Source organism: Salmo trutta, chromosome 11 (genome assembly GCF_901001165.1).
Source record: "Salmo trutta chromosome 11, fSalTru1.1, whole genome shotgun sequence".
Classification (NCBI taxonomy): domain Eukaryota; kingdom Metazoa; phylum Chordata; class Actinopteri; order Salmoniformes; family Salmonidae; genus Salmo; species Salmo trutta.
The window spans coordinates 14,567,608-14,585,627 of record NC_042967.1 but is presented as its reverse complement, the minus strand read 5'-3'; the positions used below and the strand labels follow the sequence as shown (position 1 = coordinate 14,585,627).

At 45.1% G+C, this 18,020-nt stretch overlaps 1 protein-coding gene across 2 annotated transcripts; it reads left to right on the top strand.

The window, feature by feature from the left end:
- Positions 1-17,982, top strand: LOC115202269 (polycystin-2). Of its 2 annotated transcripts, none has more exons than XM_029766292.1 (15): positions 1-1,023; positions 1,304-1,417; positions 10,632-10,765; positions 12,245-12,495; positions 12,786-13,010; positions 13,301-13,529; positions 13,769-13,939; positions 14,224-14,405; positions 14,607-14,727; positions 14,855-14,953; positions 15,262-15,383; positions 15,534-15,651; positions 15,755-15,915; positions 16,091-16,238; positions 16,554-17,982. In XM_029766292.1, the coding sequence occupies exons 1-15, from the start codon at positions 576-578 to the stop codon at positions 16,782-16,784; spliced, it is 2,754 nt and encodes a 917-aa protein (XP_029622152.1). In that variant the 5' UTR covers positions 1-575; the 3' UTR covers positions 16,785-17,982. The 2 variants fall into 2 exon arrangements, with proteins under 2 accessions (XP_029622152.1, XP_029622151.1); XM_029766291.1 differs by having other exon boundaries at positions 2-1,023; positions 15,752-15,915.
- Positions 17,983-18,020: the final 38 nt, after the last annotated feature.

The following is an 18,020-nucleotide window of genomic DNA, read 5'->3' as shown; positions in this document are numbered from 1 at the left end:
GACTTCTAATGTAATCTGAGTCTCCAACAAATGAGAATGCGAGATTTTGGGGGAACAGCAAGAACAAGATGGCTGGCCCGGGACAAGGAAAGTGTTTGGCTTCTTTTCCATAAACGAGGCATTTCGTTGATAGTTCTGAGTTTCATTAGTAAATGTTTACGCCACAAATTAGTTTTGTAACTATATATTTTTGTTGTTGATATACCTACTTTTGCAATAGTTTGATCTAGAACTACGCAGACGCTCACTTTCTTGAAGACAGAAACTTTAGATGTTGTTATTTTTCTTTCATAGTAAGCAATTTACGTTTCGAAGTATATTTGTTGTGAAGAGGAACATATACAAATAATCAAAATTAGTTAATCTGTGGTTTCCCAAAATTGTTTTGCAGAGTTTGAACTTTGGCAACTTTCTTACATATTTTAATGTGTGCGTATACATTTCCTTTCTGATATGTGCGTCAAGCGTGACATAAACATAGCACTTGTTAGTGGCTAGAGACATAATTGATTTTTAACGTTTCGTAAATGTAGTTAGTCTGGCCTTTAAAAGCTTTTCAGTGAATTGGACTAACAATGAGCTCGACTCGGGTGAGATCACAACAACCGCAGCAGAATCAGGCTGGCAGGTCCGCCACGGGCGCAGCGGGTGCGTCCTTGCCGCACAGATTGGACACAACCGAGGGGATTGAAATGGAGAACATACAGCACCAGGACTTGGGGCTCGGGGGCGCCATAGGCACACCATCACCCCCCTCAAGACAAGCCTGGAGTCGGGACAACCCAGGGTTCGAACCGGAGGATGAGATGATGGGGGCCGATTGGCCTCCGGCTAGCCCAGGGAGAAGATCAGTGTCCACAGGCTCCAGCAGTAGCTGCAGCAGCGGGTTGGGAAGTTACACCGCCGGAGGGAGCAGCACCCGCATCCACCGTGGATTATACCCGACCCCGACAGTGGATGCCCTGCAGCAAGACAGACATGACATCAAAAGCTGTGGGAAGAGGATACTGGAGAAAATAAGAAGTTAGTGTCACTTACGTTTCCTCCTTGTATAAAGAACACTACAGCTGCCAAGAGGTCTGGACCTCTATGACACAGGAGGTAGTGCACTTGCCCTTTAACTTGTAGAGACCTGGGTCACTGGCTCAAACACCTCTCTGGCCGTTCTTCCTCACTGTTCCATACACCACTTAGGTCAACACACACCTGTAGATGCCCTCATTGGTAATGCACTGGCATCTCAAGGCGAGCATTGACGGTTAAGGAAGGATACTAATGTGTGTGTTAATTGTTTTTTCCCCAGTTTTGTGGGGTACTCAGCTGATGGAGGACAGTGACAGCAGCAGAGAGAGGTACCTGAGGAACGTCCTGAGAGAAATGGTCACCTACGTCATCTTCCTCATCACATTGTGTATCTGTAAGTACCACGGACACACACACACACAAGGCGGCTCCGTGTGAGGAGGCTACAACAGACTTCCGTTGCGACGTCCCTCTAAGGCCCTTCTGCTAGCTTGCTAGCCCCGGCCCGCTAGCTGTCTGAATCACCGTGTCTCCAGCCAGCTTAACTACTCACTGGACCCCTATGATCACTCGGCTACGCATGCCTCTCCCTAATGTCAATATGCCATGTCCATTGCTGTTCTGGTTAGTGGTTATTGTCTTATTTCACTGTAGAGTCTCTAGCCCTGCTCAATATGCCATAGCTAACCCTTCAGTTCCACCTCCCACACATGCGGTGACATCACCTGGTTTAAATGATGTTTCTAGAGACAATATCTCTCTCATCGTCACTCTATGCCTAGGTTCACCTCCACTGTATTCAGATCCTATCATACCTTTGTCTGTACATTATGCCTTGAATCTAATCTATCGCACCCAGAAACCTGCTCCTTTTACTCTCTGTTCCAAACGTACTAGATGACCAGTTCTTATAGCCTTTAGCCGTAACCTAATTTACTCCTCCTCTGTTCCTCTGGTAATGTAGATGTTAATCCGGGCCCAGCAGTGCCTAGCTCCACTCCCATTCCCCCAGTCGCTCTCATTTGTTGACTTCTGTAACCTTAAAAGCCTTGGTTTCATGCATGTTAACATTAGAAGCCTCCTCCCCAAGTTTGTTTTATTCACTGCCTTAGCACACTCTGCCAACCCGGATGTCCTAGCCGTGTCTGAATCCTGGCTTAGGTAGACCACCAAAAACCCTCAAATTTCCATCCCTAACTATAACATTTTCCGACAAGATAGAACTGCCAAAGGGGGTGGAGTGGTAATCTACTGCAGAGACAGCCTGCAGAGTTCTGTCTTACTATCCAGGTCTGTGCCCAAACAATTAGAGCTTCTACTTCTAAAAATCCACTTTATCAGAAACAAGTCTCTCACCGTTGCCGCTTGCTATAGACCACCCTCTGACCCAGCTGTGCCCTGGACACCATATGTGAATTGATTGCCCCCCATCTATCTTCAGATGTCGTGCTGCTAGGTGACCTAAACTGAGACATGCTTAACACCCCGGCCATCTTACAATCTAAGCTTGATTCCCTCAATCTCACCCAAATTATCAATGAACCTACCAGGTAGAACCCCAAATCCGTAAACACAGACACCCTCATAGATATCATCCTAACCAACTTGCCCTCCAAATACACCTCTGCTGTTTTCAACCAGGATCTCAGCGATCACTGCCTCATTACCTGCATCCGTAATGGGTCTGCGGTCAAACGACCACCCCTCATCACTTTTCAAACGCCCCCAAAACACTTCAGCGAGCAGGCCTTTCTAATCGACCTGGCCCGGGTATCCTGGAAGGATATTGACCTCATCCCATTAGTAGAGGATGCCTGGTTATCCTTTAAAAGTGCCTTCCTCACCATCTTAAATAAGTATGCCACATTAAAAAAAAATTGAACCAGGAACAGATATAGCCCTTGGTTCTCTCCAGACCTGACTGCCCTTGACCAGCACAAAAACATCCTGTGGCGTACTGCATTAGCATCAAATAGCCCCCGTGATATGCAACCTTTCAGGGAAGTTAGGAACCAATATGCACAAGCAGTTAGGAAAGCTAAGGCTAGCTTTTTTAAGCAGAAATTTGCATCCTGTAGCTCAAACTCAAAAAAGTTCTGGGACACTATAAAGTCCATGGAGAATAAGAGCACCTCCTCCCACTGCACTGAGGCTAGGAAACACTGTCACCACCGATAAATCCACGATAATTGACAATTTCAATAAGCATTTTTCTACAGCTGGCCATGCTTTCAACCTGGCTACCCCTACCCCGGCCAACTGCCCTGCACCCCCCACAGCAACTCGCCCAAGCCTCCCCCATTTCTCCTTCACCCAAATCCAGATAGCTGATGTTCTGAAAGAGCTGCAAAATCTGGACCCCTACAAATCAGCCGGGCTAGACAATCTGGACCCTCTCTTTCTAAAATGATCTGCCAAAATTGTTGCAACCCCTATTACTAGCCTGTTCAACCTCTTTTTCGTATTGTCTGAGATCCCCAAAGATTAGAAAGCTGCCGTGGTCATCCCCCTCTTTAAAGGGGGAGACACTCTACACCCAAACTGCTACAGACCGATATCTGTCCTACTTTGCCTTTCTAAGGTCTTCGAAAGCCAAGTTAACAAACACATCACCAACCATTTCGAATCCCACTGTACCTTCTCCGCTATGCAATCTGGCTTCCGAGCTGGTCATTGGTGCACCTCAGCCACGCTCAAGGTCCTAAACGATATCATAACTGCCATCGATAAGAGACAATACTCTGCAGCCGTATTCATCGACCTGGCCAAGGCGTTCGACTCTGTCAATTACCACATTATTATCGGCAGACTCAACAGTCTTGGTTTCTCAAAGGACTGCCTTGCCTGGTTCACCAACTACTTCTCTGATAGAGTTCAGTGTGTCAAATCGGAGGGCCTGTTTTCTGGACCTCTGGCAGTCTCTATAGGGGTGCCACAGGGTTAAATTCTAGGGCCGACTCTCTTCTCTGTATACATCAATGATGTCGCTCTTGCTGCTGGTGATTCTCTGATCCACCTCTACGCAGACCACACCATTCTGTATACTTCTAGCCCTTCTTTGGACACTGTGCTAACTAACCTCCAGACGAGCTTCAATGCCATACAACTCTCCTTCCGTGGCCTCCAACTGCTCTTAAATGCAAGTAAAAATCTCTGAAGCTGGAAACGCTTATCTCTTGTTAAATAAAGGTGAAATAAAAAAATAAAACACACACACACAGAGGATGCATGTTGGGCATCATAAGAGTCTTTTTGCATAGAAAATGTTGGCCCCACTTGGTAGACATGCATTATTTAAACAATCAGGCCCGAGGGGGTGTGGTATATGACCAATATACCACGGATAAGGAGTGCCTGGATGCAGCCCTTAGCCGTGGTATATTGGCCATATATCACAAACCCCCAAGGTGCCTTATTGCTATTATAAACTGGTTACTAACATAATCAGAGTAGTAAAAATAATGTTTTGTCATACCTGTGGTATACGGTCTGATATACCACATCTGTCAGCCAATCAGCATTCAGGGCTCGAACCACCCAGTTTATGAACCAGAATAACTATAGGATAGGCAAACCAATATAATGTCATTGTAATAAGGTAGTAGTAAAAGTACATACACCTATCAAGTATAGCACTTTTGTGCTCTCGCATTTGTATTTTCTTGAAAACATATTGAAGTGGTATTACTATGTAACTGCTGCTCTTAGCTAGGACTAATACTAACATCTGTCCGTGTGGATACTTTTACCCGCTGACCAGCTTTTCTTGCGGAAAAGTCATTTTCCAAACTCCTTAGATCTGATAAACAACTCTGGCAGCGTATCAGGAAAGCTCCCTCAAGCCAGGAACTTCCATTAGAGTTTAGTCACTATTATCATACGTTTGGGAATAGGATTGTGGGAAGATGATGAAAGTTCCAGAATACAGTACAACCGAGAGTCAGAATGCTGTTAATCTAGTTTCACCACTCCTTATACCACGGCTGCTGAGAGGAAAAGTGTTCCCGTGCCAGAATGGGGTTTTGGGTGGATCAGGAAGTCATTTCCTGGCTGGATAGATGGAGCTAGATCAGCCTGTTTCTCAGCCAGGTGGGAGTCAATGAAATAGAGGCTTGGAAAATAGCATCTATATGAGCCATATGGGCTATATGTGTGTATGTTGGACTGTTTATGTATATTTATCTAGATATAGATGATATATGGACCTGGATGCAGTCCAACAGAGCATATAAGCAAATACTACAATGGAATGCTGATTAAGTCGGGTTGGACGATACATTTCTTATCAATCATCATGAAAAACGTATACTTAAAAATTTGAAATCAACCAATCCTCCATCTTAAAATACCGCAATCAAATCAAATTTTATTTGTCACATGCGCCAAATACAACAGGTGTAGTAGACCTTACAGTGAAATGCTTACTTACAAGCCCTTAACCAACAATGCTGTTTTAAGAAAAATAATTTATGTAAAAATAGAAAAATAAAAAAAGTAACAAATAATTAAAGAGCAGCAGTAAAATAACAATAGCGAGACTATATACAGGGGTATCGGTAAAGAGTCAATGTGCGTGGGTACCGGTTAGTCGAGGTAATTGTGGTAATATGTACATGTAGGTAGAGTTAAAGTGACTATGCATAGATAATAAACAGAGAGTAGCAGCAGTGTAAAGGGGGGGGGGCAATGCAAATAGTTTGGGTAGCCATTTGCATTAGATGTTCAGGAGTCTTATTGCTTGGGGGTAGAAGCTGTTAAGAAGCCTTTTGGACCTAGACTTGGCGCTCCGGTACCGCTTGCGTGCGGTAGCAGAGAGATCAGTCTATGACTAGGGTGGCTGGAGTCTTTGACAATTTTTAGGGCCTTCCTCTGACACCGTCTGGTATAGAGGTCCTGGATGGCAGGGAGCTCGGACCCAGTGAGCCGTACTCATTACCCTCTGTAGTGCTTTGCAGTCGGAGGCCGAGCAGTTGCCATACCAGGCAGTGATGCAACCAGTCAGGATGCTCTCGATGGTGCAGCTGTAGAACCTTTTGAGGATCTGAAGACCCATGCCAAGTCTTTTCAGTCTCCTGAGTGGGAATAGGTTTTGTCGTGACTGTCTTGGTGTGTTTGTTGGTGATGTAGACACATAGGAACTTGAAGCTCAAACTGCTCCACTACAGCTCCGTCGATGAGAATGGGGGCGTGCTCGGTCCTCCTTTTCCCGTAGTCCACAATCATCTCCTTTGTCTTGATCACATTGAGGGAGAGGTTGTTGTCCTGGCATAACATGGCCAGGTCTCTGACCTCCTCCCTATAGGCTGTCTCATCGTTGTCAGTGATCAGGCCTACCATGGTTGTGTCATCCGCAAACTTAATGATGGTGTTAGAGTCGTGCGTGGCCATGCAGTCATGAGTGAACAGAGAGTACAGGAGGGGACTGAGCACGCACCCCTGAGGGGTCCCCGTGTTGAGGATCAGCGTGGGGGATGTGTTGTTACCTAGTCTTACCACCTGTGGGCGGTCCGTCAGGAAGTCCAGGATCCAGTTGCAGAGGGAGGTGTTTAGTCCCAGGGTCCTTAGCTTAGTGATGAGCTTTGAGGGCACTATGGTGTTGAACGCTGAGCTGTAGTCAATGAATAGCATTCTCACCTAGGTGTTCCTTTTGTCCAGGTGGGAAAATACAGTGTGGAGTGCAATAGAGATTGCATCATATGTGGATCTGTTGGGGCAGTATGCAAATTGGAGTGGGTCTAGGGTTTCTGGGATAATGGTGTTGATGTGAGCCATTACCAGCCTTTCAAAGCACTTCATGACTACGAACGTGAGTGCTACGGGTCTGTAGTCATTCAGGCTGGTTACCTTAGTGTTCTTGGGCACAACGACTATGGTGGTCTGCTTGAAACATGTTGGTATTACAGACTCAGTCAGGGAGAGGTTGAAAATGTCAGTGAAGACACTTGCCAGTTGGTCAACGCATGCTCGGAGTACACGTTGTGGTAATCCGTCTGGCCCTGCGGCCTTGTGAATGTTGATCTGTTTAAAGGTCCCATCGGCTATGGAGATCGTGATCACACAGTCGTCCGGAACAGCTGATGCTCTCATGAATGTTTCAGTGTTACTTGCCTCGAAGCGAGCATAGAAGTAATTTGGCTCATCTGGTAGGCTCGTGTCACTGGGTAGCTCGCGGCTGTGGTTCCCTTTGTAGTCTGTGATAGTTTGCAAGCCCTGCCACATCTGACGAGCGTCAGAGCCGGTGTAGTACGATTCATTCTTAGTCCTGTATTGACTATGGAACGCTGAATACGTTTTATCCCAGTGACTTTGCTGCTTGTGGAAGTGTAAGCCTATTCCCTGTGCATGGGAGCTGGTTGACCAGATTCAAGTATACACAGATGCTCTCCTGGCACCAATTACATGGATGTCAATTAAGGCAGCCCTATTCAGAGGTGTTGGCTTAAATGCGGAAGACACATTTCGGTTGAATGCATTCAGTTGTGCAACTGACAAGCTATCCCCTTTCCCCTATACGTTTTCTGTTTTCATTGGCATCTTAAACAGGTCTTGGCCTCAGTGCGGTAGGCCCGGATTTGGTAGCTGGTGCTAACATGAAGTCTCGGCTTGCAGTATAATACTGGCTCTCACTGTACCTGTTGGACCACTCAGAGAGAGAAACACATGATCAACACAAAGATGTAGTTCACAATATTGTTGTATACATTTCTTAGAAGTGTAAGCCATTGGGGGGGATTGTTTTAAGAAAGTCATACCATGGACCATTTAGCTATTTTATTTTAAATTTTAGGACCCCTTTAGGTATCCCCCCCAAATATATATATATATATATATATATATATATATACTGCTCAAAAAAATAAAGGGAACACTTAAACAACACAATGTAACTCCAAGTCAATCACACTTCTGTGAAATCAAACTGTCCACTTAGGAAGCAACACTGATTGACAATACATTTCACATGCTGTTGTGCAAATGGAATAGAGAACAGGTGGAAATTATAGGCAATTAGCAAGACACCCCCAATAAAGATGTGGTTCTGCAGGTGGTAACCACAGACCACTTCTCAGTTCCTATGCTTCCTGGCTGATGTTTTGGTCACTTTTGAATGCTGGCGGTGCTTTCACTCTAGTGGTAGCATGAGATGGAGTCTACAACCCACACAAGTGGCTCAGGTAGTGCAGCTCATCCAGGATGGCACATCAATGCGAGCTGTGGCAAGAAGGTTTGCTGTGTCTATCAGCGTAGTGTCCAGAGCATGAAGGCGCTACCAGGAGCCAGGCCAGTACATCAGGAGACGTGGAGGAGGCCGTAGGAGGGCAACAACCCAGCAGCAGGACCGCTACCTCCGCCTTTGTGCAAAGAGGAGCAGGAGGAGCACTGCCAGAGCCCTGCAAAATGACCTCCAGCAGGCCACAAATGTGCATGTGTCTGCTCAAACGGTCAGAAACAGACTCCATGAGGGTGGTATGAGGGCCTGACGTCCACAGGTGGGGGTTGTGTTTACAGCCCAACACCGTGCAGGACGTTTGGCATTTGCCAGAGAACACCAAGATTGGCAAATTTGCCACTGGTGCCCTGTGCTCTTCACAGATGAAAGCAGGTTCACACTGAGCACATGTGACAGACGTGACAGTCTGGAGACACCGTGGAGAACGTTCTGCTGCCTGCAACATCCTCCAGCATGACTGGTTTGGCGGTGGGTCAGTCATGGTGTGGGGTGGCATTTCTTTGGGGGGGCCACACAGCCCTCCATGTGCTCGCCAGAGGTAGCCTGACTGCCATTAGGTACCGAGATGAGATCCTCAGACCCCTTGTGAGACCATATGCTGGTGCGGTTGGCCCTGGGTTCCTCCTAATGCAAGACAATGCTAGACCTCATGTGGCTGGAGTGTGTCAGCAGTTCCTGCAAGAGGAAGGCATTGATGCTATGGACTGGCCCGCCCGTTCCCCAGACCTGAATCCAATTGAGCACATCTGGGACATCATGTCTCGCTCCATCCACCAACGCCATGTTGCACCACAGACTGTCCAGGAGTTGGCGGATGCTTTAGTCCAGGTCTGGGAGGAGATCCCTCAGGAGACCATCCGCCACCTCATCAGGAGCATGCCCAGGCGTTATAGGGAGGTCATACAGGCACGTGGAGGCCACACACACTACTGAGCCTCATTTTGACTTGTTTTAAGGACATTACATCAAAGTTGGATCAGCCTGTAGTGTGGTTTTCCACTTTAATTTTGAGTGTGACTCCAAATCCAGACCTCCATGGGTTGATAAATTGGATTTCCATTGATTATTTTTGTGTGATTCTGTTGTCAGCACATTCAACTATGTAAAGAAAAAAGTATTTAATAAGATTATTTCTTTCATTCAGATCTAGGATGTGTTATTTTAGTGTTCCCTTTATTTTTTTGAGCAGTGTGTATATATATATATATATATAATTTAAAAAAATATATATTGAATTTGTCCTTTACTACTATAGCCCATAGAAACGCATTGAATAACACATTCATAAATGGTAAAAAGAACACTGAAAAAATTTATTATAAGGAATAAGGTTTGGAAGTGTCTGTCCTAAATCTAGGACATATACGAAAGCTCAGGCAATGTTTTAGTTTTTTTTTACACATATTTAACCCCTTACGTTTGTTGGAACAAAACTACCACCATACATTCATTTGTATGGGTTACCTTTAGACGAGTCACATGACACTTGTCATAGAGCAAAACCAAGAAAGCCATCATGTTCGTGAGATTCTTACCTTTCTATAGAGTGGTCATATTAGTTTATAGGCCAAACCGTTCAGACGCTACATACGTTTTCTTGAGATGATCTTTTTTAGGGATGTCTCCTGGTCAGACAGAGTTCTAGCTCTGCCACTTTCCACCTCAGATGCGGAAGACGGCCACAGGCGGATGCGTTGGATTGAGACATAGCCCATGCAAAAAAACATATCTCGAGCTTAAAGGAAAATTCCACCCCAAAGCTTTTCGTATTCTTTGGTATTTGTTTGATTAGTCGATTGTTGACATAGTCCCAAAATGTTTTGCTTGTCAGCAATCAAGTTTTCAAGATATGTAACTTTCAAAATAGAAAAATCATCCCATCATATGACTTAAAATACAGTATCATATGATGCAAAATGCATTATACGGGGATGATTTCTGTATTTTGAAAGTTACATATCTTGAAAACTTTATTGCTGACAAGCAAAATATTTCAGGACTATGTCAACAATGGACAAATGAAACAAATACCAAAAGAGTTTCTGGGTGGAGTTTTCTTTTAAACTGATAAATTTTGATGGAGATTTTTAAAATTATGTTACTTAGATTGATGCATCGGTGTGTCAATAGACTCTATGGGGGTAAACACAATATGGGCTAATACAACTGTAGCATGACAGTAATATATAGTATAACGATAGGATAACATTAATGCCGTTATTCATTATTTTAAACATTGGGTATGTACACAAGCATGTATGAAATAAACAGTTATTAGAAAATGCTGAACAGGTATGCTGCGTGTAACTAAAAACACAATAGAAAATGCACCGTAATCTCATCCAGAGAAACTCTTACAGTATCTTCTGTTGTGTAGTGACCTATGGGATGGTGGGCTCCAACATGTACTACTACACCAAGGTGATGTCCCAGCTCTTCCTGGATACACCTCTGTCCCCGGGGGACACAGCCACATTCAGAAGCCTCTCAACTATGAGTGAATTCTGGAAGGTAATGAGTCAATTCCCCGGTTTGCTATGCAGTGGTTTAATTTCCTGCTTTGTGCTTTTTGTCTGATTGGAAAATGGAGCTTGGTGCTTAGTTATGGTATAACAAAGATGTCAATGCATTTACTTTGGCCCATGCTCAGTTACACTATATATACAAAAGTATGTGGACACCCCTTCAAATTAGTGGATTTGTCTATTTCAACCACATCCGGTGCTGACAGGTATAAAATATCGAGCACACAGCCATGCATTCTCTATTAAAAAAACATTGGCAGTTCAATGACCTTACTGAAGAGCTCAGTGACTTTCAACGTGGCACCATCATAGGATGCTACCTTTCCAACAAGTCAGTTTGTCAAATTTCTGCCCTACTAGAGGTGCCCCCGGTCAACTGTAACTGCAGTTATTGTGAAGTGGAAACGTCTAGGAGCAACAACGGCTCGGCTCAGCCGCAAAGTGGTAGGCCACACAAGCTCACAGAACGTGACCCCCAAGTGCTGAAGTTTGTATTGCGTAAAACTCGTCTCACTACTGAGTTCCAAACTGCCTCTGGAAGCAACGTCAGCACAACAACTGTTCACCAGGAGCTTCATGAAATGGGTTTCCATGCCCGAGCAGCCGTAAGCCTAAGATTCCCATGTGCAATGCCAAGCATTGTCTGGAGTGGTGTAAAGCTCACCACAATTGGATTCTGGAGCAGTGGAAACGCGTTCTCTGGAGTGATGAATCACGCTTCACCATCTGGCAGTCCGAGGGATGAACTGAGTTTGGCGGATGCATAGTGTCAACTGTAAAGTTTGGTGGAGGAGGAATAATGGTCTGGGACTGTTTTTCATGGTTCGGGCTAGGCCCCTTAGTTCCAGTGAAGGGAAATCTTTAACGCTACAGCATTTAATGACATTCTAGACGTTTCTGTGCTTCCAACTTTGTTGCAACGGTTTAGGGAAGGCCCTTTCCTGTTTCTGCATGACAATGCCTGCGTGCACAAAGCAAGGTCCATACAGAAATGGTTTGTCAAGATCGGTGTGGAGGAACTTGATTGGCCTGCACAGAGCCCTGACCTCAACCCCATCGAACACCTTTGGAATGAATTGGAACACCGACTGCGAGCCAGGCATAATCGCCCAACATCCGTGCCCAACCTTACTAATGCTCTTGTGGCTTTTATTCAGCAAGTCCCTGCAGCAGTTCCAACATGTAGAGGAAAGCCTTTCCAGAAGCTTTTCCTCTACAACTCTGTATTAATGCCCAGGATTTTGGAATGAGATATTCAATGAGTAGGTGTCCACATACTTTTTGTTGTGTAGTGTATATGAAGCATAAAACCAAAGCAGCACACACTTAAAAGTATTTAGTCCAAATCACATTAACACCAAATAGAACAATGGAGCATTTACATGAATCAGGTTAGAACCTAACAGACCAGCAGAGCTTTCAGTTGAAATTCTCTCTGTAACCAAAGCATCTCTCCACCATGCAGTTCACAGAGGGTCCCTTCCTGAACGGGATGTATTGGGAGGTGTGGTACAACAACAAGAGTCTCCCTGAGAACCACAGTATGATCTACTATGAGAACCTGCTACTGGGGGTGCCCCGCCTCCGCCAGGTCAAAGTTCGCAACGAATCCTGCTCCGTGCACGAGGACCTTAGGGACGAAGTGCAGGACTGCTACAACATGTACACCCCTAGCAACGAGGACAGCGCCCCCTTTGGCCCCATGAACGGAACTGCGTACGTCTACTAAACTACTATGTACTACTGTTAGATGTACATTATAGTTAAATGTTAACGTATAAGAAAGCAACCATAAAGCTACAATTGGTTGTAATGCTAGAGACTAAACCAAAGCAATAGTTGCAACATGTGCTCTAGTGTTAACTGAAAGCACATTATGGATGCTGTCCACCAGATAAAAGTATGGCGTATAACATCACTCACTTATAGCCACCAGTGAATACCAGGCCAAACTGTTTCACTGGGGCTCTATGATGAGTCTGACTGTCTGTTTGTCTTTCCACCAGGTGGATGTACACAGAGGAGAACAGCCTGAATGGGAGTAGTTACTGGGGCCAGGTGGCTACCTACGGTGGAGGGGGGTACTACCAGGACCTGGCCCGTTCCAGAGATGAGTCGGCAGGCTTGCTACGCTCCCTAAAACAACAGCTGTGGCTGGACAGAGGAACCAGAGCCGTCTTCCTGGACTTCTCTGTCTACAACGGCAACATCAATCTCTTCTGTATCGCCAGGTACAGAGCCCAGAGTTATTACATACATATTACATGTTACTTAGGACTGTTTCACACTGATTTATATAGGTGATACATAGGTTCAATTCAGGCTCTCAACACGTCCATGGTTGGGATCAATGACTCATGCAGTCCAATGGGAGTTCTCTAGTTACCATCCTCATCCACAATCTGGTGTCATTGAACCTCGATTTTCACCCTAGAGAGGCTGAATATCTCTTGTTCATTCAGTTTAACCTGTCTGCTTAACTGCGGGGATAAATACAGTTGAACTGAATTGAATGTTTCAGATTGGTGGTGGAGTTCCCCGCTACAGGAGGCGTAGTCACTTCCTGGCAGTTTCAGACGGTGCGTCTGATTCGCTACGTGTCCAGCTGGGACTACTTTGTCGGGGTGTGTGAGGTGGCCTTTTGCCTCTTCATCCTGTACTACGTGGTGGAGGAGGCCCTGGAGATACGCATCCACCGCCTGCGCTACTTCAAGAGCGTGTGGAACTGCCTGGACGTCCTCATCGTTGTGGTACGTAATTCAAGATGGCCGCCCTAGCAGGGAGTAGGAAGGGTTGGAGTCTCCCTGAAATACCCAAGTAAAGAAGGGCTCTGTTCCAGTATCCACACTAGCATGCATACTAAGAATGAGGTAGTGCAATGAACATGCATTCTAAGTGGTAGGCTAGTATAGACATTGGAACAAAGGGAAGAGGTTTGTGATCCAAATATTGTTGTGTTGAGATTCCAAATATCCCCCTCTTTTTCCAGTTGAGTGTTTCTGCCATAATTATCAACATCACCAGAACGTCCGTGGTGAGCAATCGTCTCAAAGACCTTCTGGAGAACCACAGCGCCCACCCCAGCTTCGAGCCTCTGGCACACCTCCAGGTTACGTTCAATAACATGGCCGCAGTCATCGTCCTCTTCTCCTGGGTGAAGGTAAGAATGGCTTTATGGTAGATTGACATGCTGAATGAAGCAATTGAGTGGGAATTGACCCGGAGCAGAGCTTGAACCAGACACTCCGCAGTTGGTTACAGGATGAGAGTACTACTACCTGTGCCATAAAGGTCCAGACCTGTTGGCAGAAGCCAAAGTATGCGCCCATAAAGGGAGACTATATTAGCATGATTTTATTACAAATAAAAAAAGACATAGAATTGATAATGCTATTCAAAGACACTTGAATTCTAACCGGGTTTCTGCTCATCTCTCCTCTTCAGCTCTTCAAGTTCATCAACTTCAACAAGACCATGAGCCAGCTGTCCACCACCATGTCTCGCTGTGCCAAGGACCTCATCGGCTTCGCCATCATGTTCTTCATCATCTTCCTGGCCTACGCTCAGCTGGCCTACCTGGTGTTTGGCACCCAGGTCAACGACTTCAGTACCTTCCAAGCCTGCATGTAAGTAACATTGGTTTGATTGGAATCAACCAAGGTTCCAAGATTCTCAGTTCTTTAGGTTCCCCATAGACAACCAGGGCTCCCAGATTGATTCAAATTTTGTTTGGAATTTGACCCATTGGAACTACAATGGTAACACACCCCTACAGCTTCATCTTAGCCTCTTCATAGCTTCTTCTTCTTGTCTTCTTTTCCATGTAGTTTTACCCAGTTCCGCATCATCCTGGGAGACTTTGAGTTCTCAGAGATAGAGGAGGCTAACCCAGTCCTGGGACCCATCTACTTCATCACCTTCGTCTTCTTCATCTTCTTCATCCTCATGGTGAGTTTTGATATACTACCATTGATAAATGTGTGGGTATATTGATAGACATTTATATTGTACTATTTGATCTACATTATCTAGAGAGATTAAAGGTTGCTCTGACTTGTCTTTTGTCTCCCTGTAGAATATGTTCCTGGCCATCATCAATGACACCTACTCGGAGGTGAAGGCAGACATGTCCCAGCAGAGGTCTGAGATGGAGATGACAGACCTCATTAAAAAGGTACGGACCCAAATGGTATGTGGGGTTATTTGTTCTAGTAGGTGTATGTGATCCCTTAACGCGTCATTGTAGCTGAGTATTTCAAACAACTGCAAGCTGACTTGTATCATAGCAACTTCATATTTAAGATTCTATGAAGTAAAGACTTCAATTGAAAAGGAGACTCAAGTTAATGTAAGTTTACGTTACTGTTGAATATTATCAACGTGTACTGAATAACTGCTAACTGCAGAATGAAAATGACAACATTCACCTCAGTGTTGATAGGTGTCCTTGAGTTTGTCTGAGTGTTGTTCCTCTCCCTGCAGGGCTGTAACAAAGCCTTGATGAAGCTGAGACTGAAGAAGACCACTGTGGATGACATCTCAGACAGTCTGCGCCAGGCCGGTGGGAAACTCAACTTCGGCGAGCTCCGCCAGGACCTCAAAGGGTGACCGCTGCAGTGCCTGAAACCAAACTGTGGTTTCACTAATTCATAAACATACACTATTTCAATAATTTATACATACATACGAAGAAAGACATCAAGACACACGTGACGTAATAGTACAACTAAATGTGTTGTTGTTTGTGTGTTTAGAAAGGGCCACACGGATGAGGAGATTGAGGCCATCTTTGCCAAGTATGACCACGGTGGGGACCAGGAGCTGACTGAGCACGAACACCAGCAGATGAGGGACGACCTGGAGAAGGAGAGAGTGAGTGGACGCACACAGACACACACACACACAGGGCAATGAGCTGCACACACACACACACGTTTGCAGATGTTCAGTATGTCTCTGCACATATGGCCAGGAGGACTTGGATCTGGAGCGCAGCTCGTTGCCCAGACCCACCAGTGGGCGGAGCTTCCCCCGTAGCCATGACGACTCTGAGGAGGATGACGACGAGGACAGCGGTCACAGCTCCCGTCGCCGCGGCAGCAGCTCAGGAGGCGTGCCCTACGAAGAGTTTCAAGTGTAGGTCGAGTTCTATTACCAGCCAAGTTGAAGTATTGGGCTTTTGAAAGGTCCTCTGTGTGTTTCCGGCAGAGGATGTACCTGATATTTTAATGTTTTAAATCATGTGTCGTAACTATGGATATAGCATGTTATATAAACGTGTTATTGACATTATTGTTCCGTTCTATTCCAGGCTGGTACGTCGTGTTGACCGGATGGAGCACTCCATAGGTAGTATAGTGTCAAAGATCGATGCAGTGATTGTGAAGCTGGAGGCCATGGAGAGAGCTAAGCTCAAGAGGAGAGACGTGCTGGGAAAACTGCTGGAGGGGGTGCTGGAGGTGAGACAGAATGTACATGGACGCACACACACACACACACACACGCCCATCTCGCCCACAACAAACACTTTTTAAAATCTTTCTTTCCCCTCTTTCTGTCCATTTCTCTCGATCCAACATCTCCCTTCTCCCTTTTGCCCCCCCCCCCCTCTCTGACTTTGACTATTTATCTGGTCAATATGTTAGTGTCTTATGTCTGTTTGTAACAGTGTGTTATATGTGAAAATGTTTAAGGACTCTTGGAAGATTAGTCCAAATGAGGACTAAAAGATACTAATAAAATCAAATCTCTCCCCCGCTCTCCCCCTCCCCCAGGATGAGAGGCAGGGTCGGGACATGGACGTCCAGAGAGAGCAGATGGAGCGGCTGGTGAGGGAGGAGCTAGAGCGCTGGGAGTCTGACGACACTGTCTCACAGGTCAGCCATCACCAGCCCACCACTGCCATTGGTCCAGGAGCCCAACCACGCCCCCGCAGCGCCCGCCCCTCCTCCTCCCTGTCTACTGACGGGGTGGACGCTGGGGGTAATGGGAGTGGCCACGTGTAAAACTCCACCCACCAGAAAGTTACACGGTAACGAGAAAGGGACATTCTAGTATTTTTACAGGTTCTAAGCGCCGAATCCTTACTTGAGATGTGTGCATGCAATTTGAATTTTCTGAAAATGTTCCCATTGACCTCAATGGAAGATTATCGTGGAAGTCCATCGTGGAAGTCCAAGTTACGCAATCAAATTTTAAGTAAGGATTTGGACCTATCGGAGAGCAACCAAAATGGCTAAGGGTAACTTTAAGAGACATTTTAGTGAGGTTCGAGGTTGTATTCATTGGTTGTGGCACAATAGGTTGTCGCACAAATGAAGATATCCTTGTGTAAATGTCCTTTCTGGTTGTGTTCTACATTATATACCAGTACACAGTCCCATCATCATCCCTCTGTATTTGTTTGAAATCTTTACATATGATACCACAATGGCAAAGTCACGTGCACAGCACCTCAGCTATCCAAGAGTGTGAGGGAAACCCACCCAATAGACTCATATGGTCTGAAAACAGTCCTACGTACTCCATCTATAAGATGGGTACATGCTTTAAGGCAAGCAAAATATGACCTGATACATTTACAAAGCATAGTGCAAGCACAAGTACATGATTGTAGCGTTTAAAATGAAGGCCCGAATACAATGAAGAATTAGGGTACATGAAGATGCTGGACACAATTAAGGGTACATGAAGGTTTTGATTATATTGGAGATATTACATGTGATGTAAATGAATTAGCCTCTAAGCTATTTCCATTTTGTTTATATTCTAAGAATAAACGGCCTATCATTGCTTTTCCTGTGCGGGTACGTAGCTCAAGGGCTTTTGGTTTTGATTACACCGTATACGCACGCACATCTTCATATTCCACAGGAAAAGAATTGGCTCATCGATCGTTCATTTGCTGCTTTCCTTTTTGTCATTTTAATATAGTTACAAGTGTGGCTCATCTTGTCTTAATTACTCATCTATATCACTTTGTAATGACTTACAAAACACCCTTCTTATAAACATATAATATGATACATATTGTAACTTGAAACAAACTTCGATTCGGAGTGCATCTAGGGTCATGTGATCCTTGTGTGTATTATTATGTATGCTGCCTTGCAGTATTTTGTAGTGTTATTATTTTGTACTTTTTTTGTGGTTACATACTGTATATCAAAGGTGTGAAAAATAAAGTGTATTGTGATGCTAAAACGATGAAGTGGTGTGTGTTAAAAAAATCGTCAATTTAA

Coding starts and splice junctions, on each gene's coding strand:
- LOC115202269 (XM_029766291.1), top strand. CDS start 576: ATGAGCTCGACTCGGGTGAGATCACAACAACCGCAGCAGAATCAGGCT. Junction 14,406..14,606: donor AGTACCTTCCAAGCCTGCAT/GTAAGTAACATT, acceptor TTTTCCATGTAG/TTTTACCCAGTTCCGCATCA. Junction 14,954..15,261: donor TGACAGACCTCATTAAAAAG/GTACGGACCCAA, acceptor CTCTCCCTGCAG/GGCTGTAACAAAGCCTTGAT.